General features: G+C 32.6%; 2 protein-coding genes across 3 annotated transcripts; both read left to right on the top strand.

The window, feature by feature from the left end:
- Nucleotides 1-858: 858 nt before the first annotated feature.
- Nucleotides 859-24,301, top strand: LOC125064991 (SH3 domain-binding protein 5 homolog). 2 transcript variants are annotated; one of them, XM_047672368.1, is made up of 6 exons: nt 859-1,174; nt 5,783-5,845; nt 12,513-12,690; nt 18,422-18,540; nt 19,051-19,134; nt 19,220-24,301. In XM_047672368.1, exons 1-6 carry the CDS (start codon nt 1,106-1,108, stop codon nt 20,129-20,131), a joined length of 1,425 nt encoding a protein of 474 aa, XP_047528324.1. In that variant the 5' UTR covers nt 859-1,105; the 3' UTR covers nt 20,132-24,301. The 2 variants fall into 2 exon arrangements, with proteins under 2 accessions (XP_047528324.1, XP_047528323.1); XM_047672367.1 differs by lacking the exon at nt 859-1,174 and having other exon boundaries at nt 5,598-5,845.
- LOC125064989 (F-BAR domain only protein 2) lies at nt 1,168-4,545 on the top strand. The gene has a single exon (XM_047672365.1). It carries the CDS (start codon nt 1,233-1,235, stop codon nt 3,909-3,911), a length of 2,679 nt encoding a protein of 892 aa, XP_047528321.1. The 5' UTR covers nt 1,168-1,232; the 3' UTR covers nt 3,912-4,545.
- Nucleotides 24,302-26,344: the final 2,043 nt, after the last annotated feature.

The raw sequence follows: 26,344 nt of genomic DNA, 5'->3' as shown, positions 1-26,344 counted from the left end.
ACTATGAGAGCATTGCCAAAATCAAGTTAATTTTTCATTTGGAAGGATAATAGCATAGACAAGAATAGATAAAAGTATCAGGATGTGCTACTGCTAAATGCTAATAAGTTAAAAACTTATGTCTTTAAATCGATTCAAGAAAATAATGATTTTAAAATGGGGTTATATTTAACTTAGCTAATCATTATTTGTAAAAATGTTTATTTGATTTGTGAGTAAAGCAATCTAATTTTTTTATTTTTAGAATAGTGTATTAATAATATAATTAATTATTTATAAAATATATGCTTTCTTAAGTTTTAATTGGTACGCTCGAGTACGTTTTTAAGGATATAAAATTCCTCATACAAAATTTTATTTATTTAAAATAAATATTTTTCGATGGTTGACAAAATAACAAATATTTTTATTAAATATACATCAATAACTATCAGTATTTAAAACGGGATATTTACCATGTTTCTTATTTTTATTTGGTGAAGCTCGATATTTCGACATTATCTACGAATGTCTTCAATGTTCACAAAATACATAAATAACGTTTGAGTAAATAAAAAGATAATTTCGAAAGTGCACCCAAATATGATTTTAAATTAACAATAACAATACATGGACATTTATACGTCTGTGACTAAAGTGTTATGAATGGTTAACTTAGATTTTATGAAATCTTTCTACAACTTCAAAAATAAAATATAGAAAAATGTAAGTAAACAATAAAGATAACATTATTTTTCTTTTATAGTTAAACAAAAACATTGATAAAATAACGAGTACAAATATTGTTACGTTGTCAACGATTCAATTCGGTTTTTGATATCAAGCACTACGCTGTAAAAAACAAAAGTTGTCTATTATTATGATTTGACGTCAAGAAAGTGGACGTCATCTTGTATGAAAATTCTTTATTTGATTAGTTTTGCAAATTAAACTTGTCTAGTAATTTTGATAAGAGTTTGCACCTACGTTGTGACCAAATTTTATATGATGTGCATCTAAGAATTTATTAGAATAATTAAAAGTGAAGTGACGGTGACGCTGTCGCATTACTGTGTCGGTGATGTAATTTAGGTGATTGGGCGGCTTCCTAGTTGTAGGCCCTACCATGGAAGAATCCTCGTTCACTATTCCAGCTGACGACAATGGTGATACTGAGCTCGACCCTAGAATTCAGGTCAGTGAGTGAAAAATAATGTATTGAGTAACTAATCGTTGCCTTTGTACCAGCAAAGATGAGTGTCAACTTTGTAGATTACTTCGCCAACGAGCACAATGGATACGATATTCTATATCAAAACATGAAATACGGACTGATAGCGAGCAAGGAACTCTCAGAGTATCTCAGAGAAAGGTCGAATATAGAGGAGTCTAATTCGAAACTCCTAGCTAAATTAGCGAAACAAGCGAATAGTAACTGCGCTCAAGGCACTTTTGCCCCTTTTTGGGGCGTTCTCAAATGTTCTGCCGAAAAATTGTCAAATTTACATCAACACATGTTTCAAAAAGTAAGTGAGCTTGTGAAAGATGTTGCCAGATATGCTGAAGAGCTTCACAAGAAGCACAAAGCTGTCAAAGATTCAGAATCGAGTACACTAGAAGTAGTACTACTAATACAAAACACAAAGCAAGCTTTACAAAAAGCCAAGGATGTTTATACATCCAAATCAGCTGAACTAGAAAAACTCAGAAAGGAAAATGCTTCTGCAAAAGACATAGAGAAAGCTGAGGTTAAAATAAAAAAGTTACATGAAGACTACAGGCAGCTAGCAGAGAAGTACAGTTTGGTGAAACAAGACTTTGAGAAAAAAATGACCCAAACCTGTAAACACTTTCAGGATGTTGAGGAAGCTCATTTAAAGCAGATGAAACAGTTTGTGAATGCTTATGTAGATATCATTCAAAACAATCATGATCTTATGGGCCAAGTCCATAGAGATTTTAAGCACCAGTGTCTCGAACTAACAGTTGATAAACTGTTAGAACAGTTTCTTGTTGAGAAGTACAATGCTTTGGAGAAGGCAAATTTAGTAGAACTACCTCCATCATTACCAAAACCCGGATCTGCTAACAACTCTATCTCAGAAGTAGATCAGATTTCCACAGTGTCCAATGGATCACATAAACCACCTCAACCTGCTAAAGCAGCTAAAAAAGAGCCATCATTTGCAACTAAAACTTCAAGAAGAACTACCTCCCTTCTTAACTTATTTACACCAAATTTTCAAAGTAAAGATGAACCCAGTGTTAGTATTGAAGGTGGAGCTCCATGCTCTGCACCTTCAAGTCCAAGTGGGACACCAGCTACTCCAGTTGTTCCAGATAAAGATGATAACATGAACAGAACTACACTTCGAGAGTCCAAATGGTTCCTTCGTAGTAGAAGGACCAAGACTAAACTTAAAAAATCAAAGAAGAAAAAAGATGAAATATCTGAAAATTCAAATGCTGGTGACAAGTCTGATTTGGATGAAAAGGAGGAAGAGGTTGCAACAAAAGATGATCTTATGAACTCTCCAGAAGTTGACGAAGAAGGATTTTGCATAAGACCTAAAGATGAAAAGGGCAGTGGTTATTCCTCATCAGATTCTGATTCTGAAGAGGAGAGAGAGCAAAAAATACATGTTGAAATAAAGCCAATAAGCAATGGAAGTGCTCCAATGTCAGCAAGCGTCGATGAGCTCAGAGCTACAGTGGAAAATATAAGCTTGTATAAAATTGGTACAACAAGACGAGGTTCAAATGCAAATACAAGTAAAGCAAGTAGTGACTTATTAGATTTGAACTTCTTCCAAAGTCCTAACCCCAGTAACCCCGCTTCCCCTCACGGTAATGTCTCAAACCCCTATGCACCTTTACAAACAAATCAGTCAAATTTACTTGAAAGTCCCACCCCCATTTCCACAGCTGACGTCGGCGATTTGTTCTCTGAGGTCGGTGAAATGTCTCAATCGAACTTCCGAACGTCGACACCAACAATATCTACTATTTCTCTACCACGTCCGCCGTCGAGACGTTCCGAAGGTGATTTTCGAACAGCAGGCTCGTCTGGGTCGCGTGGTCCTTCGCCACTTACTATTGGTATGGCAGACACTATACCTCTAGCAGTAGCATTCCACGAAATAATACACTCCTATTTCAGAGGGACTGAAGAATCTAAATGTCAAGTGAAAATGTCGGGCGATATGATGTTATCTTTTCCGACTGGCATTGTTGGTGTTCTGGCTAATAATCCCAATCCAGCTAAACTTTGTTTTAGACTGAAAAATATACACAGACTGGATAATGTCTTGCCTAATAAACAGCTGATAAGCATAAATGCAATGATGTCTACCCGCGACACGACAGTCGTTGAATTTAACATGCCAGCATTAACTTCCTTATTGAAACGACAGTCTGAAAAGAATCCTACAGCTCAATATTTCAATGTAGACATATTGAAGTATCAAATACGACCTAAGACTGGTGCAGCATCATGTCCATTACAAATGGTTTCGTATTGGAAGTGCGAGCGCGACCATACTGATCTGAAAGTAGATTACAAGTACAATCTCCACGCTATGAGCCCACCGTCACCCTTGCTAAATGTTTCCGTGTGCGTACCAATGAATGGTTCAGTAAAAAATGTAATTGCAATGCCTAAAAACTCGTGGAATTCAGAAAATGAACAGGCGATGTGGCGATTTACGGAACTGTCACAGCACTCAGAAGATAGAGGCGTGGGATCGCTGAGAGCGCGCTTCGAGTTGGCCACTGGACCATCATCGAAGACAACAATTTCTGCTCAATTCAATTGCGAAGGAGCAACATTATCGGGCATTGAGTTCGAACTCATCGGGAGCGGGTATCGTCTATCTCTCGTAAAACGTCGCTTCGTATCCGGAAAATACATTTGTGATAGTGATACACAATGATTGGTCCAATATTTTATAAATTTTGCATGTTGAGTATACTGTTGGAATATAAGGCATAGTTTTGGGTCATATTTAATGAAATGTAAATCTTTGGTACCTTATGGGACTGTTTCCTGTCCACTGATATGATTATATTAGATAGCATTATTTGTCAATTTTTCATGTTTAAACTGTTAGTTGTAGTATGACAGTTCTTAACAATTTCTTTAATTCGAATTATGTATGTATGTTCGCAGCTGCACTAAGATTTCTCGAGAGTATAGATGTGCCATTCATGACTATATCATAGTCATTATATGTATATAATTTTTTTCATAAAAATTTCATACACACTAGAGATAATAAATAAATTAAGTGTCTAGTTACTCAGTTCTGAACTGATTGTGTCATCACAAAATCTACAGTTTCAATGACTTGTATTATTTTTGTAAGCTAAGCGCATTCTAACACCAAGAAATAAAGCTTTAAAATAAATTTTATTGACTATTTATCAACAGCATTTCAATAAATATTAAAACTGTTAAATCACTATCTACCTCCCGAGGTCAATAATAAAGATATCCTATTGCTCTATAAATAATATTCAATAAATTTTTAATGTCACACAAATATGTATTACATACAGGTACAATTGTTTTTTGTTAGTTTGTTTATTTATAATTAAACAAGTTTATTACAATTTACTAGTACAGATAATAAATAAGGGATTTAACTATTTTATAACTGCAATTTAGCAGAAATAATACAAATTTATTATTATTATTAAAATGCAGAAACTTAAATGTTGCAGAGGTTAGTCAACATATAATTTTTTGTTTATTTTGTTATTTTGAACTTAGATATCTTTAAAAACATTAACGATATATGTTGCAAGAATAAATTTATTCTTTGTTCCCATCAATTGGATTCAATAACAAACAATTTAATCAATTAAATTGATTTTATTTGAATCTCTTAATTTAATGTTGTTTCTTTTTTACTATAGTATAATTTTTTTGTCGTCTAATATAACTACTTAACATAACTTAGGTTTTGATCAGCACTTTTCTACCACCGGAGGTTTTTATTTTTCTTATTAATTAGTTAGTTTAGGATTAATTTGTGTTTAAACGTTTATTATAATCGATGCTTATATAACACATAGTATTCATGTTTAAATTACTCAAATGTAATCTCATTTTTTTTTGTATGTTTATGTTCATAAATATATATATAATATATTAATACCTCGGCCTAAAAATTTCTCATAATAAATGGCAATGTAAGAAAAACCTTTACCAATGTGAAGTGTTCAATATTGTAATCATAATTAGTATTAACTATATACTTTAGTACAACAGCAACCATTCCATTAATATAACTGTAATATTTATAAGATAAAAACAAAATCCAGACGCGTCGATAAGACCTTTTAGTGTATAAATATTGATTTAATTTTCAAAATTTTAATTCGTTTCGATGAACCGCTGATACAATTAATGCGTAATATTTTTGTATCGTAAAATTTACGGCATGTATTATTGAATTGTGTATGTAAATTGATGATAATACGAAATAAATATTAATACTAAGAATTTTAAATGATGTTTACTTTACCGTTGTCATGAATCGAAATAGTTCGATGTAAGTATATTTCTTTATATATGTATATAATGTAGGCGCTTTACGTTGTAGGGACAGGAAACGTTTTTCATAAGGTACACAGATAAAATTATGATGTATTTATCTAAAGATATGCGTGTTTGAGATAATTTTGATCCATAATGTCACGAAAGTTTCCCGTCTCTACATGTTGTTTGTTGCTGCCATTCGTTTGGGATTATCGCGTTCGCGTACCGTGCGATTGTCTTAAATTCTTTAAAACGTTTCAGGTGGAGCTGGAGAAATTGAACGCGGCCACAGACGAAATAAATAAGTTGGAACTCGAGCTTGATGTGAGTTTGTACTATTGATATATTAACCCTTATATATCCGTTGGGTCGTTTTTGTCCCACTAAAAAAAATTTAAAAAAAAAAATTCAAATTATGAGAACAGTTCTATTTTAACATGTAATCATTGTAAAAGGTGCTATAAAAAGTACTGGCCATATATATAAGGTAGATAGACGAGAAAATGGCTCGCTTGGTTATAAGTGGTCATCATAACACTTAGAGAGTGACGTTACAAGGAAATCCAATCCTTTTCGACTTCAATGATGGTCTATAAAAAATTTAAATATACTTTATTCAAGTCGACTTTTACAACAACTTTTGAATCGTCTTTTTACAAACTATATCAAGTGTAGCTATCACCGGTTCGGAATGTAGATTCTACCAAGAAGAACCGGCAAGAAACTCAATAGTTACAATTTTTCTATCATCTCTATAATCCTGCATCGAATAATACTTAAAATTGGTACTGAAAATGTAATGCCTCTTTAAATTAGAAAGTATTGTGATAGATTAATTGATAAGTATGAGATTCATAACATATAGGAAGCAACGTTTAATCTTGCAAAAGTAATAGAGATGATATACGATACTTCAATCCTAATAATCTATAATTTATATTTAAATTCTGATGTTATTAATTAAAATTATCAGATATGCCACAAGTGGTATATTCTGTTTAATTGTTTGATCTTTGTCAGGTTTTTTTTTTAAATATTGGTCATCGATGCATTTGTAATGTAAATAAACAGATTACTTATCTGGCGTGATAAAAATATATAATATTTCGTTGTCCTGTCGTTGATCTTGCGATACTATAAGATATATAATAAAAAAGAAGGTCTTATTGTACCTTATACAGCTTTTGTTCCGGTTTTTTATGTAATTTTTTTTATTGAAGTTCAATTTATAATCTGTACTAATATTAAAAATGCGAACTGTCACCTCATCAGACTTAAATCACTGAACCGATTTAGATGAAATTTGATACGGAGATATTTTAAGTACCAGGAAAGGATTACTTTTTTAAATTCGCCCCTCAACGGGGTAGTATGGAGAGTGACGTTTTGTGTGATAAAATTTTTAAATGTCGCACAGGTTAAGCCACATGTTCAGCTAGTGCATTATATAAAAATAGTCAAAACTAAAGATGCCTTCTTTGACGTTTTAAGAACAGTGAGTTTTTTTATTCAGGAATCAGAATTTTTCATATTTATCACTGAAACCGATATAAAAATTATAAACGTATAGATAACGAACTACAGTTATCTCGTTTTAATTATACGAGGAAGCTGAAAACCGATCTTACAAGGTTAAGTGAAAAATATCTCACGATCGGCTATTTTCAACATTGCCAATGTAATGAATATAATTTTTTATTTATATCTGTTTTTAACTCTAAACAACAACGGAATTGAGTGTAAGCTTTGGGTCCGGTTACGTAGCTCACGCGTACATTGCAGCTTTCTATGAAATATTTATCGGGTTTATAAAGCGTGCTTGCGGTTCGAGTAGTTCGACGAACGTTCGTATTAACATTCGCGTGTGTTCATTTTCTATTCCAATTTGGAACGTATGTGCAGATTTTTTTATAATATATATGTGTGTGTGTATTGGTGTGTGTGTGTGTGTATCGACTGTTGAATATCGAATAAATATTCCTTTACGAATGTAATTAAAAGTCAATGCGGGTCGGCGAGTGAAAGTGTAAACGTTAAAGTAACGTAAGCCTTCAGCGCTCCCTATGAATAAGGCCAGCTTACACATTTGCGCCTGTACGTCGCCGCTCGCTTCGACTCTCGCGCATGTGTGGATGCGGCTATAGATAATATATTTGTACTTGTATATACAGTGCGTAGACCATGACCATCGTTTGTATGAAATTTCTGAAGCGTCTCAAATATTTTGTTTTAGTAATAACATAACTGGTAACATTATTTCAAAATAAACAATAAGCCTTAAATATAATATTTAAATATGTTGATATAATAATCTAAATATGGTAATAACAGATCTTATCTACATATCATAAACCACATCTACATATATATCTAAAAAAAAATAATGCCCAAAAATAAAGACTTGTCACGGGACACTCGATTGAGAAGAAGTTAACGAACATATACGATGAAATAAATTAACTTTTGAAAATATATAAATAACAAGGAATAAAATTGTTATTAAAACAATAACAAAAAAGAGTTTAAATATTTTTTTATAAAACCGCATAAAGTAGAAAGAGATAGAGAAAACAAAGGCTTTCCCCTATTTGCTTGAAAGCGGCGTAGCGGTTTCTTTTTATACTCTATTCCAACCATAAGAGGAAAAAAGCCAAATAAACAACATTTGACAGCAAATTGACGCGATATAATTGGTCGAGAGCTCGATTAATTCGAACATATTCACTATGGATTTGCGAAAAAATTGCGTTTTGAACGTCGACGTAACTGTTATCGGAATTTTGGAAGTCAAATTAAAGTGGAAATAAATGGTTAAGTGCAATAGTGTTGTATTATAAAAAAACACATATTAATCATAAACTTTTAATAGTGCACAATATAGCTGAGTTATTAGCAAATCGCATGAAATACGTAAATCTAAGGTTTGTTTATCTTTTTTCCTAATTCAATTGGTATAGGCTGTATGTGACGATGTCTGCCATTTCACTTTACTGTAAGTCGCGTAAAGGAATTTCGCTCCAATAAAACACCAACGAGATTAATGTTTGAATTATATCTATTATCTAATATTTGAAGTAGGTATATGTATCTTTGTACTGATATAATATCAAGTCGTTTGCATGTCGTGCGTGTGCGGACAGACCGACATTTTCAAACACAGTTTGGCCTATGTTCAATAATCATAGTGATTAACTTTTAAAAAATAATTCAAGCACAAACACGCCTCGATAGAATGATGTAATTGTTTAGAAGTTTTTAATGATATTTGATCTATGAACGTTTATTTTTGTACAATTGAAACAGAATTGAAGTTTATCAAACTTCAATTCTGGCATCCGAGTCATAATACGCTTTTAAACAGTAGGAACAACATTAAATGTAACTCTAGTATACAAAACAAAAACGTGTCACATTAACCATGGAATGATATGTATTAAACTATAAATACGAAATTAGCCCTGTCTATCAGTCTGCGTTCTTTGATGGTTAAACCACTGAAACGTATTTGATTAAATTTGGTTTGAGGTAAGCTTGAACTCCGAGGAAAGACAGGCTACTCATTTATGGCTTATAATTGTCAACCAACTCTGAAAACTTTGAGTTGGTTGGCCTACGGGTAAGTTGGCCACTTAAGGGTAAGTGGCTACCACCGCGCAAACATTGGCGCTGTAAGAAATATTAACCAAATCTTACATCGCCAATGCACCACGACACCACGCAAAGATTGGCGCTTTGAGAAATATTAACCATTCCTTACATCGTTGTTCGTTGGTGGCCAACTATGGAAGCTAAGATGTTATGTCCCTTGTGTCTGTAGTTACACTGGCTCACTCACCTTTCAAAGCGTAACACAACAATACTAAGTATTACTGTTTGGCGGAAGAATATATTAAGAGTGGGTGGTGCCTACCCAGACGGGCCTGTGCAAAGCCCCACCACCGAGTAAATGTGTCTCTATATTACTATTGATACGTAGTAACAGGTTTTTATGAATCGTATAATTAAATAATCAGGTGTTATACTAGAAACTAAATGTTCATCGAATACGGAACAGGTCTCGGTAAAATGCTTGTTATGGTAAGTGACTCAGGACTAGTGTCTTGTTGTAGAATATGATCTACTTTTATCGTTCCCTAACAAGGTCTAAACCTCCATAGCTTCATGTTATAAGAATTTGAAAGTGTACTAAGGTTTCGATGTATACGAGAATATGAAAATCACGTTTGTCACATTGCTGTGTAAAAAGGTGAAACTGCGAAGCGTCGCTAGTATGGTAATATTATACTAAAACGGTCTCTTAAATGCGACGCATCTTCTGGTATGAGTTTTATGTATATTGGTTTAGTCGTTTTTAGTTTTATTTTAATTTAAACTAGCTGCCCGTCGCTACTTTGTCCTGGTACAATACCATCCTCGAATACAAACAAAAAGTTTTGTCGAAATCAGTACAACCGTTTATGAGAAATTCGGTTCTATACATACACACGTAAAGAGGAAGTTGGTTGTCTGTTGTTGGGAATGAATAAGTAGCCTATATTCTTCCTTGGCGTTCAAGTTTGCTTCATACCAAATTTCATCAAATTCGGTTCAGTAATTTGGCCGTGAAAGGGCAACAAACAGACAGAGTTCCTTTCGCATTTATAATATTAGTATAGTATAAATAAAAATATTTACTTAAACTTATTTTTGATGTCGATCTAGTATAAACGAGTTTGAAAAATTTCTACCTTGACCTTTTGTAAAAAAAAACATCGGATTCGTCTGTATTGTATTTTATTCACACAAAATGTATATCGTATACTGTTCTTGACCGTTGCGTAAACGAGATAAAAGGAAGCCTGTGTCACCTGTTCCGGTTTCTAAACTACGCTTTACCGTTTGTAATTCTACGTTACAACGCAGTTGTAGCCGTGTGAGCCAGTCATGACGAGATGCATTTAGTACAATTTAAATTAATAGAATGCTGAGTGCGTTAGGCATTCGTTACGCTGATAAACATCTATATATAGCGACAGCCTCGTTGGTCTATTGACTAGCTTATAATACAGACCTCGAAGTGCTGGATACAACCTCGGATCGAGCCAATGCAATATATTGAATATAATTGTTGAGAAATTGTAAGCTATACGAAATTTGAGAGTGCCGTGGAATGTCGTTGGTCTTTCGCCTGAACTCTCCGTTTCAGACTGACGTCCAATCAGATTATAAAAGAGCCTCAGTTTAGGTGCACGCACTTTTTAACGATGTCAGCTGTTCTTTTGAATTTGAATCAAAACGTAATATGTTCAGGAAAACGTCATTTAAAAACCACATTATTTATAATACCTTAAAACTATCCTTTACATATAATAATTTAAATTTAAAAATCGTTATTATTATTATTTATAAATGGAAATATACAATTCCTCGTATTTACATCATTCAATATATTGTACGTACAACGAGCTTGATAGAAAGACGGGGTCAATTAACAGCGTACGCAGCGGCCGCGCCCGATTGACAACAGTAAATATGATTTAAACATGATGTAATAAACGAATTCAACTCTGATATAAACCTACCTCACAAGAAATAAGTCTTAAGGTCGTGAGGATGCGTTTCAAAATATACACGTTTACAATCTGCTATTAAACAACACCTGTTTGTATGTGTGGGTCAAATCTTGCATCTTAATTTTAAACCAGTTTTATCCAACTAGTTTTACTGAAATTTCGCACGCAGTTTTGGTGTTGGTTACAATACGATTTCGTATATTTGATTTTGCCGACCAATTAAATTAAATCATCGTTTAATTCTTGCGTATAAATATGTTGTTGAATATAATTAAAAAACATGTATATTAAAATTGGTAACGTTTTAAATTCGTTTAAATTATATAGCTCTTTAATTTTTTTTATTTTTAGCCAATAGCGAGATTTTGTTTTTAATGACGCTATGAGTTCCTTAACATCGGGATGCGATTTTTTTGACAGTGAATACCAATAACATTTTTATTGGCAGATTAAGCAGGAATAACATTGAGATTATACGAACTTATGACTGTATTAGTTTGTTTATATATCACAAACTATTAGAGTGTTTTAACTTTGAGTGTGTGATATGAAAGCATGGTTCTATTATCTTATTATTGAAAATTTTATTTCTATAGTCATTGACTTAGATTGACGCGCTGCAAAGAAACTGAAAGAAACGCGCCACCTTTATTATCTTAGTGTGCGTGTGAACTCTTACTAGCGTACGTGTAGTTAGTGGCCAACTATTGGCCACTATTTTGTTCGGCGCGTCTAGTCTAGTCTATTCTATGTAGACATTTAAATACTCAAAGTTTATAGACTATTTTGAAGAAGAAAGGTGCTAGATGGTAATTGGCCAATATTCGTTGTAACGATACCATTCCTTATGTCTTTACTACACTGACTCACTCACCCTTATCAGAAAACATACCATAACTGAAAACAGTATTATCAAAAATATATGATAGAATATAGGGTCTCTCTTTCGTTGTACCAGACGCATCAAATGCATCATTTTATAGTTTATTTAGCTCTCCGACAAGCATTTTGAATCTCGTTTTGTAATGTTACATTAAACTATGTCTATATTATCCCGGATTCGCGAGGAATAAATAACTTCTTAAAAAAAATGTTTGTATCGGAAAATAACTAATATAACTATTGATTTACACGGAAAACGCCCGAAAAACTCCCAGTCGACATGACTTTTGTGACATCTTCCACCATCATCGTCATATTGTAGCCAATTTTACTCAAAACGTGAATGAATTTTGTACCGAACTCTTTATCGTATATCGTTGCGCCCATTAGTGAAAACCACATTAAAATGCGTTCAGTAGTTTTTAAGATCGTGGCCTACTGACTAAGCAGCAGCGTGGAAACCTTTTAGTGGGTCCTGTGATTTAAATCTGCATGGATAAAAAGTAGTGTTCTTACAGTTTTAGGTTAATAGGTAACAAGAAATTAATCTATTACAGGAGTCCATGAAGACATTTCACCTGTTGTTGAATGAGACTTCACGTAGACTTCAGGCTTTAACGAAACGTCTGGGGACGTGTGTTGATAAATCTCGGCCGTATCACGACGCGGTGAGCGCGGCTTCAACAGCGAGATCGGAATGCCAGCGGGCTGCCGTGCAGTTCCAGAGAGCTAGCGGTGAGTTACCTTTTATGCAGTGTTAAAGAATTTGGAATAATTATTGAATAAACACTTAGAGCGCGTCTACTGTTTATAGCCTTTTGCTGATAAATGATGAGACAGGTTGTACAGTACCTTTTTTATTTAATTTAAAATATCGTTAGGAAATAAACATGTTATTTATCGTAAGTTTACAAAACTACAACCCGACTTTAGTTGCACGAAATAATATTATCTTTATATATAAATCTTCTTACATGCGTATGTATGTAACACGAAGTCGGGATGAGCAGCTTGGTATAAGAACATATATCTATAAATTTATATTTTGCCTGACTCTTTGATGTAATCACTAATGGCGCAAATCCCGTAGTCCTGGGTTCAAACCCCATGTTTGTATCGAAAAATTCTCCGTCACAACCCGGAGTGTAGACTGTATATGGAGTGTACACTCTTCAATGCCTCGGAAAGCACGTGAACCTGGTATTGAGATGCGTTGGATTTTCTCAGATCAGACTGGTAGGAAGATTACGGCATTCAAACACAAGAAACCCACGTCACCTTAAATAGATAATCTCACTGTATTTGATACAAATTGCAAATATGCTCAGTATGTTTAATACACGATTGCTGTAGTCAGTTTGTCGGGCATTGTATCTTATCGTGGCGATGGCAAATTGTTCGTTTCCTGTAGGGAGTGTTGCCTTGGTTCGCTACAAGGCCAGTTTACGGTCAAGGACTTAAAATGTTCATGCGGTTCTATATTTGAAAACACGCTATGCTGTCTTTAGGAAAAAAACTTTGTTGTACAAATTTTAACGGATGAGTGTTGTGAATGCTATTCGCTTTGCAACGATAATTACTATATTCAAGATTTTCTATTTTATATCTGTGCGTTCCATGTGTGTTTATATCGACTTTAAAACTAATCGGAAAGCAGAGTACCAGATTTTTATTTATTTATTTATTTATTTATTTATTTATTTATTTATTTATTTATTTATTTATTTATTTATTTATTTATTTATTTATTTATTTATTTATTTATTTATTTATTATTTATTTATTTATTGAAAAAGTTACATCATCAACTTACAGGAATAAAACAAAGCGTAACTGTTTATTGACTGCTGCGACCCGGCTTCGCTAGCGTGAATTTAAGTTAACGCGATCATTTAATCTTGTCTAGAATACACGTTGTTACTTGTGGTTAAATTAGCTAGTGAAATAATCACTAAAAACGGTTGAGTATATTTAAATTTATCGATTACAAAGAAACATATCTCACCTCTTTATAATATCACTAGCAATCAATTTATTAATAAAGAATTTTTTTTGTTATTATTTATACCCTATAACACTCAGGAACAATGTGGTAACATACAAACAGACAAATTTTACTTCATTATAATATTGTATAGATTTGTATTGATATAGATAGTCAGGAGTTATTTAAACCGACAGTATTGCTGATCTGAACTAGATTTAACCGGAAAAGAATTTTCTCGGTAACATATATAAATAGCTATAATATAAACACCGGGAAGCTATAACACAAACGTTTACCGGGAAGGGTAAGCGTATGGAAATGGAGTAGTTAAGAACGTAACACGCCTGTTATAAACAAAGAAAATCTAAGATTTATATGAAGTATAATAACTCCTTGTTTAAGTCCCACTGCTGGACAAAAGCCTGTTCCTCTTTTTGTGGAGTAGGTTTGGAACTTATTCCACCACTCCAATGTGGTTTTTCATCCACCACGTGCAAAGTTACAAGTTTCGTCACGGCTTTTGTGCACCGTACTATAATGTAAGATTATATAAAAATATTACGTACGGTTAAACGAAACGTTTTCTTTAATTACTTTGGTATTTTGTACCTAATTATATCAATTTATAATTAGAAGACTTTATAACAATACACTTACATCATAGAAAATTATATACCCTAGATGTTGCTGAACTAGTACAAAGACTTTGATACCCTACATATATTTGTAGACATTTCTAATAGGGCGGTGCCTCACCGGGAGCATTTGGCTGTATCGTAACAGTTCAGATTCAAGCATTACATGAGTCAGTGAGAAGAACTGAGCATTATAGTGCGCAACTTTCAATGATACAATTTGAACGAAAATGTAAAAACAATTGACTCTACTGTGGACGAATGTTCAACGTCGAAACTTAGATTGTTGCGTTACACTCGCAAATCGAATCTTATACGAGTATTGTTACATTATAGGTGAATGGTGACCGCCAATAAGCAAGACTTTTATTTTCTTCCATTCGTGCAGAGTACCAATCCAGTGTAAATCAAAATTCATAAACTTTATTCAAATTTTTGCTAAGAATGTGGATCGTTGTTTAACAAGATTGCATTAGACATTGTTCATCATCATGTATCATCAGTTGAGATGGCCTAATAAGCTGAGATGGCCTAGTGGTTAGAACGCGTTCATCTTAACCGATGATTGCGGGTTTAAACCCAGGCAAGCACCACTGAATTTTTATGTGCTCATGCTCGGTGGTGAAGGAAAACATCGTGAGGAAACCTGCATGTGTCTAATTTCAACGAAACATGTGTATCCACCAAACCGCATTGGAGCAGCGTGGTGGAATATGCTTCAAACCTTCTCCTCAAAAAGGAGACGGGGCCTTAGCCCATCAGTGGGTAATTTACAGGTTGTTACTGTACTGTACAGTACATGTATCATCACAAAGTTGATCATCGATATAATATTGTCTTTTTTTGCGTTTTTAACATATATAATCTTTAGAATTAGTTTAATAATATAAAAAAAGATGCGTGCTATTACCAAATTAGATTGCGTATACTTACAGGTTTTATCAGTAGTTTTTCATAGCTCCAAGGGACCGTATTCCTCGATATTTGGAATTAATTTCCTCTTTATACCTCTACGCGTTCCTGAGAAAAGGGTCTTGACGTACAGACAGATGGACAGACTGACAACGAAGTGATCATATAGGGTTTCCTTGTTTCCTTTAGAGGTATTTACGTAACCCCAAAATAAAATTAATGAATGTTCATTCAAAATTCTTTATATTCCGTGGCTTCAAAATCAGATGGCTAGTGGCAGGTGGCAGGTGCTAGGTATCCTACATGTTTTTTTGTCTGGGCCCTGACAACGTATATGCTTTATGATGATCGATTGAGTAGTTTAGACGTGTAAGCGTAACAAAAGACCAAACGTACATATTAAATTTATAATACCTACTTTATTTAGGATTACTTCCATAGTTTTGTCAAGTCGTTAAATAAATCACCACTAAATAATAGTTTACCATTTGAATAAATATCAATAAGCCGTCTCATCCCAGTCCGTACAGTCGTACATATATGTAGAGCATTCAATTAACTTTAATTTACATAAGTGAGCGAATGAACGTATAATGTTACGTGAAATTACGTAACGTGACTGGGAGCGAAGCGGGAGTTGAATTTTTTATCACGAACGCATTGGAATGTAGGTTAAGTGATTTTTGTTTTGCGTTATATTTTTTACTTTTGTAACGGTCGTTTCAAACCGCATTGAAATATTATGAACTTTTAGCAATTCCATGTTTTTGTTGCACGTTGGATTTTTGGCCTGGATTTTTATTTTAATGGCTTATTATAAATTGCGTTACTGGTTAAGTCTTGTTCGAACTCCGAATTGACTTGAACTATTGATACTTACTAATATAATACAGTTTTATCTGGAAGTTGCCTCCGCTATTTAAAAAGTCTTTGCTGACATTCAAGTTTCGACAACCAAATCCCTTTATTTCCTCTAAGACCGTGATTGATTCATTGATAAACTCACACAACACAAGTCACTGTTAGGTCACCCACTTATATAAAAAGGTCGTATCATTATTTTGGTATTAAGAAAACTGCAAAGTGGGCTATTTATGTAGAGAGAGATTTTATGTTAGTTCTTCAACCCCCAATTACTTTAAATCAATCATAATACTCAAAATATTTGACAAAAAATCCTTCATTCTTTTACTAGTTTAACCTTTAACAGACATCATTTGTTTTATAGAATAATTTGAATTCACAAGGCGTCGCTCGACAACCGATGCGGGTATTGAGCTCATTAAGAATATCTATGCAACCTAGGTATATGTAACAATGGTACATAGTAAGCAATGGTCATAGGATGCTTTAGAAGTGTACTAAGACTTATCTAAAGCCTTTCATAATGTGCAACATAACACTCAAGTCAGGATATTATTATTATTATTACATTTACATTATTTTATTAAGGAAAAGGACCTTTTGATTTCTTATATAAACAATAAATTTTAAAAGGTAGTTTTAAAAGAAAAAGAAATCGATATCGTTGAAACGGGTTCTCTAAGGATCAATTCAAGGGCCCTTACTCTTCCTTATTTTCATAAGAGTCACGTTTTAAAATGGAGGTTTTAAAATAGTCTATATTAAGTAAACCACAAATTGCTCGTCTAAAAATAATAATCCTAGCTCATTTTTATACGCTAAGATTAATCTCAATCAATAACTATGATAAACTAGATATCCTGTTATCTTGCTCATACATACTCGTACTGTTAATTTACAAAGTAACATTTGTTTTATGCCATTTCTATGCTCGCAGAGTTATATCGATTCTTTGATAAGAAAATCTTTTCTTAATTATTATCTAATCATGCTATAAAAGCAATAAAATCACAAAATATAACATATATAATTTTTTTTATATTATGGCTTAAGCATATCACTTTTGATATTGATAAAATCTATTGTACCGTTTAGTCATTCTGCTGTTTAAAAACTCGTTTCTGCCCGCGGCTTTTCAGCAGCTATTATGTGCTTTTTTATCTGAATGTTCGGTTGTGTAGTTCAAAGGTGGAGATTCTAAATCATGTATCTCAGAGTTTTCATAAACTTTCTCTGAGTTTTCTTTCTCCGGCTTTTTTTACTGGTTAACAGTCTTAAAGTTGTGCCACCTTGTTCATCGCGAGCATGTTTCACTGTTAGCTGGGTGCTGTGGAGCGGATTGCAAGTGGCAGTTAAGCAGCAATTTTTAACCTTTATGTATAAATTGTTTTTTTTTTTTATTAATGAATGATGTCATCTTGAATGAAAAATATTTTATTTTAAAACATGGTACATATTATAACGACGATGCGCCTGTATACGTATGAGATATGATAATTAAATATTTGCATTTATAAAGCGTATATTATTTCAGAACGACCAGACAAACATGCGGCGTAGATAAGATTTGTGATCAAATACACATGAAGTTCAGTTATCAGTGACCTTGCTGTAATAAAATTTAAAATGATATCAGAAAGCTGAAAATATTAACTTTGTAATATTTTATTTTTATATATGAGCTAATACCTGACTCGTTGATCGACTGGTTTGTACACGTGTTGATCATGAGTTCTGAGGTTTCAATTCCGAGGACCAATATAAAAAATGGGTTGTTCTAGCATAAATTTAGACCAAGACTTACTAAAAGTTAATAAAAATTGGCAGTGACGCACCTGTGTCTGGTGAAGTAAGTAGAACTATTAATCTTGCACCTATTTTTCTTCATAGATAATTATAAGGAAGAGGAAATAAATATACCTTCAGGGTAGTTTACTTAGGGTACCCCCCCATCTAGAATCTGCTCCGTGAAAATCGGCGATAAAATCGAGCAGAAGGATGTGATATTCACTTTTGTATGTTCGATATGATTTTAAAAAATATTCATTTTATATACATGTAATTACAGAGTTACATGCAGCGGCAAAAGAGACGGTGACATTAGCGGAGCAGCGTTTTGTAAGCAAGCAAGATGAGTGGCAATTCGACAGCAACTGGCAGGAAGTGCTCAACCATGCCATTATTAAGGTAATCCTTCGACACGTTTAAAAGTACATACTTTGAACCGATCAATTCTAACGAATATGCACTATAGTTATCCTGCTCTCGGCCAGTCCACTTTGAGTACGGGCACTGTAACTGAATTTGTTAGTCGCCGCCGCGTCTATACGCTTTTTTTTTTACTTATGGACATAGTGACTCATAAGAAAGGATTAGATATATATTTCATGAAGGTTTTGTGTTAATTGGCGGAAATATGATGATCTTTAAAGACGTATACTTTGTATGTTACCCAAGTCAGATATTAATTTTAAGTGCTTAGTGATAAGTTGATGGTGTAACTTTTCCAATAAATAAAAAAAAAATGATTGTTGAAGTTTCTTGGAAAAACATATGCCGACCAATAGCGATGTATGTTATGATATAAATGTTTCATCTAGCCGAAACCGGATCTGTAGCTGTAGCTGGTATTTTGTATACAAAATAAACCAATTACTAATAAAAACGAGACGGTGACCTTTTATTTGTTTGTCGAAGGTTATGGATGCTGAAAAAAGAAAAGCGGAAAGCGGACGTGAGCACCAGAAAAAAGCGGCCGCTTATATTACTGCTGAGCAAAAGGTATCATACGATTATTACGGCAATTATTCAGATAAAAATTACTTAAAATAAAAATTATTAAACCAACAAAATGCTTTTTGTTCAGGTAACGCAATTGGAAGAAAGTCTTAAACGGAATATTGTAAAATCAAGAGTTTATTTTGAGGAGAAAAAATTATGTGACGAGCAGTTACAAGCACAAAATGAGAAGATAGAGAAGTTACAGCGGCTCATTGCTGACGCTAAGTTTAGATACTCAAAATCCCTCAAAGCTCTCGAGGAGATATCTGAAGAAATACATCGACGGAGAGGCGAATACCCACCGGGAAAAGATACTATTCCAGTCGGACCCAGAGAACCAGGTGTTGGGGCTGAACGAGACCCTGTACATGATGAGACACAAGTGGAAGGAATCGAAAAAGATGAAGAATCAAGTCTTCAAGAACTAAGAATGCGAGTCAGGGAACTAGCTCTCAAACCAATAGATAAAGGGGACGTAGAGACAGATGAAGCGTGGGCTCAGGAACTGAACGAAACAATAAATAAACTAGATCAGCTACTGATGATGAAGGAAACAAACCAGCAGAAAAGATCCAAATTCACTGCCAGCACGCCAAGAAATGCCAGCGCTCCATCAACTAGCACGAACACGGCACACAAAAATCACCCACCAAGCGATACATGGAAAACAGAATCAAATTTATCGCGTACCAAGTCAATAAGTCGAGAAGTTATTTATGAAAATTCTAATCCAATGAGTAAGACGGAGAAGTCTAAAAGCATGATGTCTTTAGATGTACTGGCATTAGCTCGAGATACAACTATGATGGATCGCGAGTCGTATTTGAAGGCTGTCATTGAGGATAAATCACCGACTGGCACGTATACGGAGAGCAACTCCGATAGGAATGAGAGTCCCGATGACATCCTGATGGTGGAATGTGACTCGAGCGACTCCAATCAGAATCCAGTCATAAGAATGACCAGTTCCACGATAACGGACAGTGACAACAGTTAAATTTAAATCCAACAAGTTTGGAGGAAAACGTCGAATTTATTTCTAAAATGTCTGCACTAGAAATTCGTTTTACAATGTGTTATAAATTTTTGTAATCATGTCAATTTGAATGTTAGATTTGATATAAATGATGAAAATTATGAAAAAAAATTGTAAAATTCAATACTGTATTGAATATAGTTAGAAGTGGTTGTGTAAATTTTTACGTGTTAGCTGTAGTACGTCTTTTGAGCTATCACACTCCGTCATTGAACTAGAATAGTTTAATTTTTAGGCAGGATTAAACGCAAGTTATCAATTTGAAAATTATATCAAAAGCTACGTAACATCATTTGAATCGTAATTAATAATTTCGTAATTATTGGGAATTTGGATGCGATATCCAATATGGATTTTTCCGTAGATCACTTCTTAAATGATTCAGCGATTACTTTATACAATAGTAATTTTTTTAAACATAGTTTTCCTAAAAGCTATTGAGACTCCATTTAGCAAACCCTAATATCAAGTTTAGGTGTGATACGAATAAGGTTTCCAAGAGTCTAAAGATTCAAACCATTGATATGATTTCCAAATTTATTGTACAACCCTACAAATTATTGCCTTGCGGTGAAAACTTGGAGCACAAATTCATTTTCAACAGCAATATTGTGTCAAAAACAAAATTTGTGATTTCTGAGGTGCGTTACTACCTTCTCTCAATAATACCAAACACCTACAAAACACCCTTTATGGTTTCTTATATATACCATAAATATTCTTTTTCTACAGACATATTTCGTCTTCTATTGAATTATTAAGAGTTTTCACTTCAAGAAGGCTTAATATATCATTTAAAAATTACGCAGACAAGATTCGCACATTTGAATAAAAGGAAAATATCTTTAAAGAAATACTCTCCAATATTTTTAACTCCACTCTATGAATCTATTAAATATAATACGAAGTAAACTTAGTTTGTACTTTGCAATTATTTTATTTTCAGACATGTTTTCTCAAACATTTTGTACGATGTGAGATGAGTCTCTTCTGTGAGATGGTGTTAATGAATTAATACTTGTCTCCGTCTGAAGAGAGTTTGTTCTGAGATGACCATGTCTAAATAAAGTGTTATTGTTATTCTTACTGGCTTAGGCCGTAGCAGTCCACCGAGCGCACTCTATGATAATTATAAAATTAGTGAAGTTTTTAATAGATGCACTGAAAATATATTTACGCAATAATGGTTTCTCTAACAAATATAAAACTATTTGACGAAGATGTAATAGGAAGTAAACCACATTATTAACAAAAGATTACAATGAGGTGTGAGTTTTAACGGTTTTACGATTTTTAATCAACGGTAAATACATAAAATAAATCGAAACTCAATTAACTTTGCCGCTCTACGAAATGCCAAATATGTGCTTGCAGTGTTGAACTAGCGTAAAGCCAATGGTCTCTTTTGGCCATTGACAATGATACCGAATCTTTTAAAAATAATATCGACACTATAATAGTACTAAAAATATTGCTATATCTTTCTAATGTATAAGGTTAAGAAGGATAGCAAGTCTTTGGTATAAATCTGATTACTCACGAAGGCGCCTCTCCAGATTAAATTATCGCCGTGCATTCATATGAAACACTTCTTTACAATATATTTTAGTGTGCATGAGATAAAATGACTAATGTAAGAATACAGACAGATAAAAAATTAGATTATATTTGTTAATGTATGCCGATAATTTTAATCGGCACACGCCTTCGTGAGTGTACAGATCTGTACATCTAGTTAAAACAATTTCTTTAAAAAAATAGTATACGGTAAATCAAAATCAGCATTAGGAAATTCCTTCACATGTAACTTTTAAATAACAATGTGGTTTAGTTTCTGCTTAAATATATAACAACGTGCAATTATCTATGTATTTATCAATAAAATATTATTATTATTATAATTTTTCGTTGTGATTATATTTGTATCAATTTGAAAATTGGTATCTAGAATATATTATCGAAGTTATAGTGTAACTTCAGAACTTATTATGTAAAAAAAAAAAATCGAACTCGAGGGTGAATTCGAAGTATCATTAACGATCTTACACGAGAGCGTTCTTTAGAGCATGTCTAGTTAAACACTGATTTCTCTTTCTTTCATCATAGGTTTGACATTTTGAAGAAAAAGACAGCATTGTTTTACGCTTTTATCTTCTAAAAATAATTTCTAGGTAATGTTGTATATGTTTAATATATTGAAACGCTAAATTACATCAGTTTGAAATGATAATGATTATATTGAATGTAGCATATCAACATGTAGGCTATTCAAATCGAAGAAGGAATAAAAGTTAACAAACTTTAAGTTTACGTGTTAAACAACTGATACATTATCCACTACAAACAGTTCTTGAATATAATATATCTTTATTTATAATGCAACATTATACAATTTAATTAGCTTATTCGCGAACGAAAAAACATTTCTTTTCGTAAATAATTAATGTCATAAAATATTCTATCAAGCAATGATATCGCGAGAATACGATGTTGTTTACTTGCCTCTTGCGGTTGGAATTGTCTATAGTTTGATATGATATTTAAAGAGACTAACTAAACTGGTTTATTTGGTCGAATTCACCCATAAAACTATTCAGGGAATTTATTTAAATTGTGCCTTCTTTAATTTCTAAGCCCGAGTCGAGCACGTAATGCGGAAGACTGTAAAATGGTTGATACTTATATAGAATTAGCATTTATTTTGTATACTAGTTGTAGTTATAAAATTAATTAATAATCTGTCAAAATATTTAGCGCTAAAACGTGAAGCAATACAGAATGTATTGTTTTTAGGTTGTCTGTAGACATTTAATAATATTTACTAAAAAAAACGGAACTGGGATTGTATTAAAATAAAATGTGATTTTCTATAAATATTTCTGTTAGAATTAAACCTTAAACGTTATTAATTAATAAACTAACCCAAAAAAATAACCCTTGACAGGACGAATATACAATCACATTACATTAAACACAGTTATTGTCCCATTAGTATTAGCAGCCTGTAAATTTTCCCACTGCTGGGCTAAAGGCAGAGGAGGCCTTTGAGGAGAAGGTTTGGAGCATATTCCACCACTCTGCTCCAATGCGGGTTGGCGGAATTAACTCTATTGTCCTATATTTAATTCCAACTGTATTGTGCGGTTTGTTTAATTTTACCAAGTTATAATAGTGTTGTATAATTTTGTTATAATTATGCAATGCATAATAAACAAAATGAAAGGTAAAAATAGAATAAGGACATACAAGTCTCGTATAATAATAATAAAAAAAAACTATGAAACGCTTTTCACATTAAAATTTTTTGATCTTTAAAATATTTGCACCGGCTACACAAGTATCACTATTGTAATGCACTTTTGTGAAATCAGTTTACGCAGTTAAGTCGCACCAGTCTCAGTTGACGAGGAAAATTCTTTGGTTGTCATTCCCAAAAGTTCGGTTGTTGGACAAATAATATAATAGAATTATAACAATAGCCTAGTTAACATATTAGCTAACTTGTTCGTAACTTGTAGATCACGCGGTCTTGATTGTGGGCATGTCCAAACAAAAATGGGAAATGGTCTTATTAATTGATACGCTCTTATAATCTATATAATTATAGTTAAGTGTTTCTTTAAATATACGTTGATTATTTATAAGCCCAAGGCCCCTAAGGCAAAGGGGACCTAGGCAATACGTATATTCAAAAAAGCTCAGCTAATACTTATATACGTTTAAAAACTTTTTTTCTCAGTACAACACTGCACAGTGGTCTTTAGCCGCCGAGGTGCGTCACTGTTCATTAGCAGCATATGAGACAACAAAGTTTTTATTTAACGTATCTTTCCTGTATGTGTGGATTTTTTGCAACTTAATTTTAAAACCAATAAAACAGATTGAGTTGAGACTTGGACACCCATTACTTGCTGGTTACATTATAATTTAGTATACATATAACTATATACAGTTCATTTGAGAACGCAGAGTTAAAAAATGCTTATGTAGAAAAACTATTGACTTAACTGCATGAATTGGACTAGGCAAGTTAGTCGTTAGTAGCCGGATCACATATATAGATACAGCACAAAATTTCTGATTGTACAAAATGTACTAAAATTTCTACACGTTAATAAATGTTTTTGATTACATCTTTTTTTTATTTATAGTTAAAAATACCCATATACTAATTTTCACTTTAACCCTGGTATAACGATTGTGTATAAGGTATAAAGGTAAGGTATTATAACATCTAATAAAATGAATATCAAGTTAATCTACCAGTTGGAGTTGAGCAAATAAAACAAAATTTTATTTAAGACATTTATTTCCGAAGTCAAAGCTTCTAGAACAATAATTACATCTATGATAACAACTCATAATTAAATTTTACACAGAGGAAGGCACTTTCGAGTGATTATCGCTACAAAGAAACATATAACGATATAAAATGAATAATATGTAATTTTATAGATTAGATTGTATAATATATTCTTATAGATATATTTATACAAAACGAATTAAAAAATATATTTAAAATCGATTAAATTTTAATTTTATTCTATAAGAATGTAATATTAATTTATCGACTAATAAATGACATTAATAAATCAACAATATATTATAACAACAACGGGTCCATTATCATTTTAAACTTTTCAAATTAACACACAATATCAAATTTCATTGACCGAATAAAACTAACATAGATTATAGCAATTTCATAAGACATATTTAATTGAACACAACATTTTTAATTAAATTATAAGTTTAAAGTTACCGAATGATATTCAGTGAAAATAATGTCGGTTCCACATAAACTATAATATTTTTAAAACAAAGAAATTGTATAAGGAATACAATACTTATGTTTGAAACTCGCACTAAATGCACTGAACCGGACCCTTTACATAAATAAATTCTACTAAGTTTTATTGTTTATATTTGGCTATTTAACATTAACATAATTTGAAATATTTTTCTACCTACATAGAATTCTTATTGACGACAGAAATAATAGAATTATTTGCAACCGTTTAATGTTATCATATCGAAATGGGCACAGCACAGAATTCATCCCTTTTAAAACACGTATAATTCCCATAACGGGAGAGTAGTGTGAGAAAAATCATGCAATCCCCCCCCCCCAACGCGATGCGAATCAATACCACATTTGTAAATATTCAATAATATTGTTTTGTACCCTGTGTGTATGAAGTTAGAAGGCGATTGTATGTATCTGTTTCGCCATACAATTCCATGTACAACTTAAATCCATTACACTCAACCTTAAATTTTATTCTATTAAAATATTTTAAATGCACTGAACATGGAACAATGAGAAATGAAATCGGTTTGATATTCACATAGTATCAGTTTAAAAGTAATACAAAATAAACTATTTAGTAACTTTAATATTCTTTGAATAGTTTAATTTATTTAAAAAAAGTAAATTTTAGTATTAGTAACTGTAACAAAAGTCTCTTGTTAAGAAAAAAATAAGAGACCTCACTCTGTTCACCGATCACTATATATATTGGAACATTGTTAATCACTTGAAAAAGTGGCCTTTGGTCGAAATTAAATGACCAAAAAGTATTATTTAACACCCACTCGTAACCACAATGCCATCCTGGTTATATATTAATGATTTATAATAAACTTTTTTTAAAAGTACTTCTCTTCTAGATTTTAAATTTAATTCCACCACCTCAAAATTGAATTGTTGTTTAAAAATATAGATTCTTATATACTTTGAAAAAACATATATGCTTTTACATCATATGTACTTGTCTATGGTGTTTGTCCATTCCTTTACAATGTTTGTACGTGAGGAACTAAATAACGAAACTTGTAGAGATTGTATAGAAAATCTAGCAGGTCCTACCACAGCCTTACAATACTAAAATTATAGATTAAAAATAGAACAAGAGATATTCTTATCACTTAAAAACATTTCAATGCTAGTAAATGTAATTCACTATATCTGATACATTTAAACGCCATAAATTTAAATTAATACTCTAGAACGGTAACATTTGAATATTTAATGAATATAATGGAACCTATTATTTGATATTCGATTAATGAGATATATTTAAATCTCACTCAAACAGACCAGCCATAAATAACATCACACACAGACATCTACAAAGACTCCACACCACACCTCTATCACAATTAGGTTAAATT

The sequence above is a fragment of the Vanessa atalanta genome, chromosome 6 (assembly GCF_905147765.1).
Source record: "Vanessa atalanta chromosome 6, ilVanAtal1.2, whole genome shotgun sequence".
Taxonomy (NCBI): Eukaryota; Metazoa; Arthropoda; class Insecta; order Lepidoptera; family Nymphalidae; genus Vanessa; species Vanessa atalanta.
This window is presented reverse-complemented; position numbering and strand designations above follow the sequence as displayed.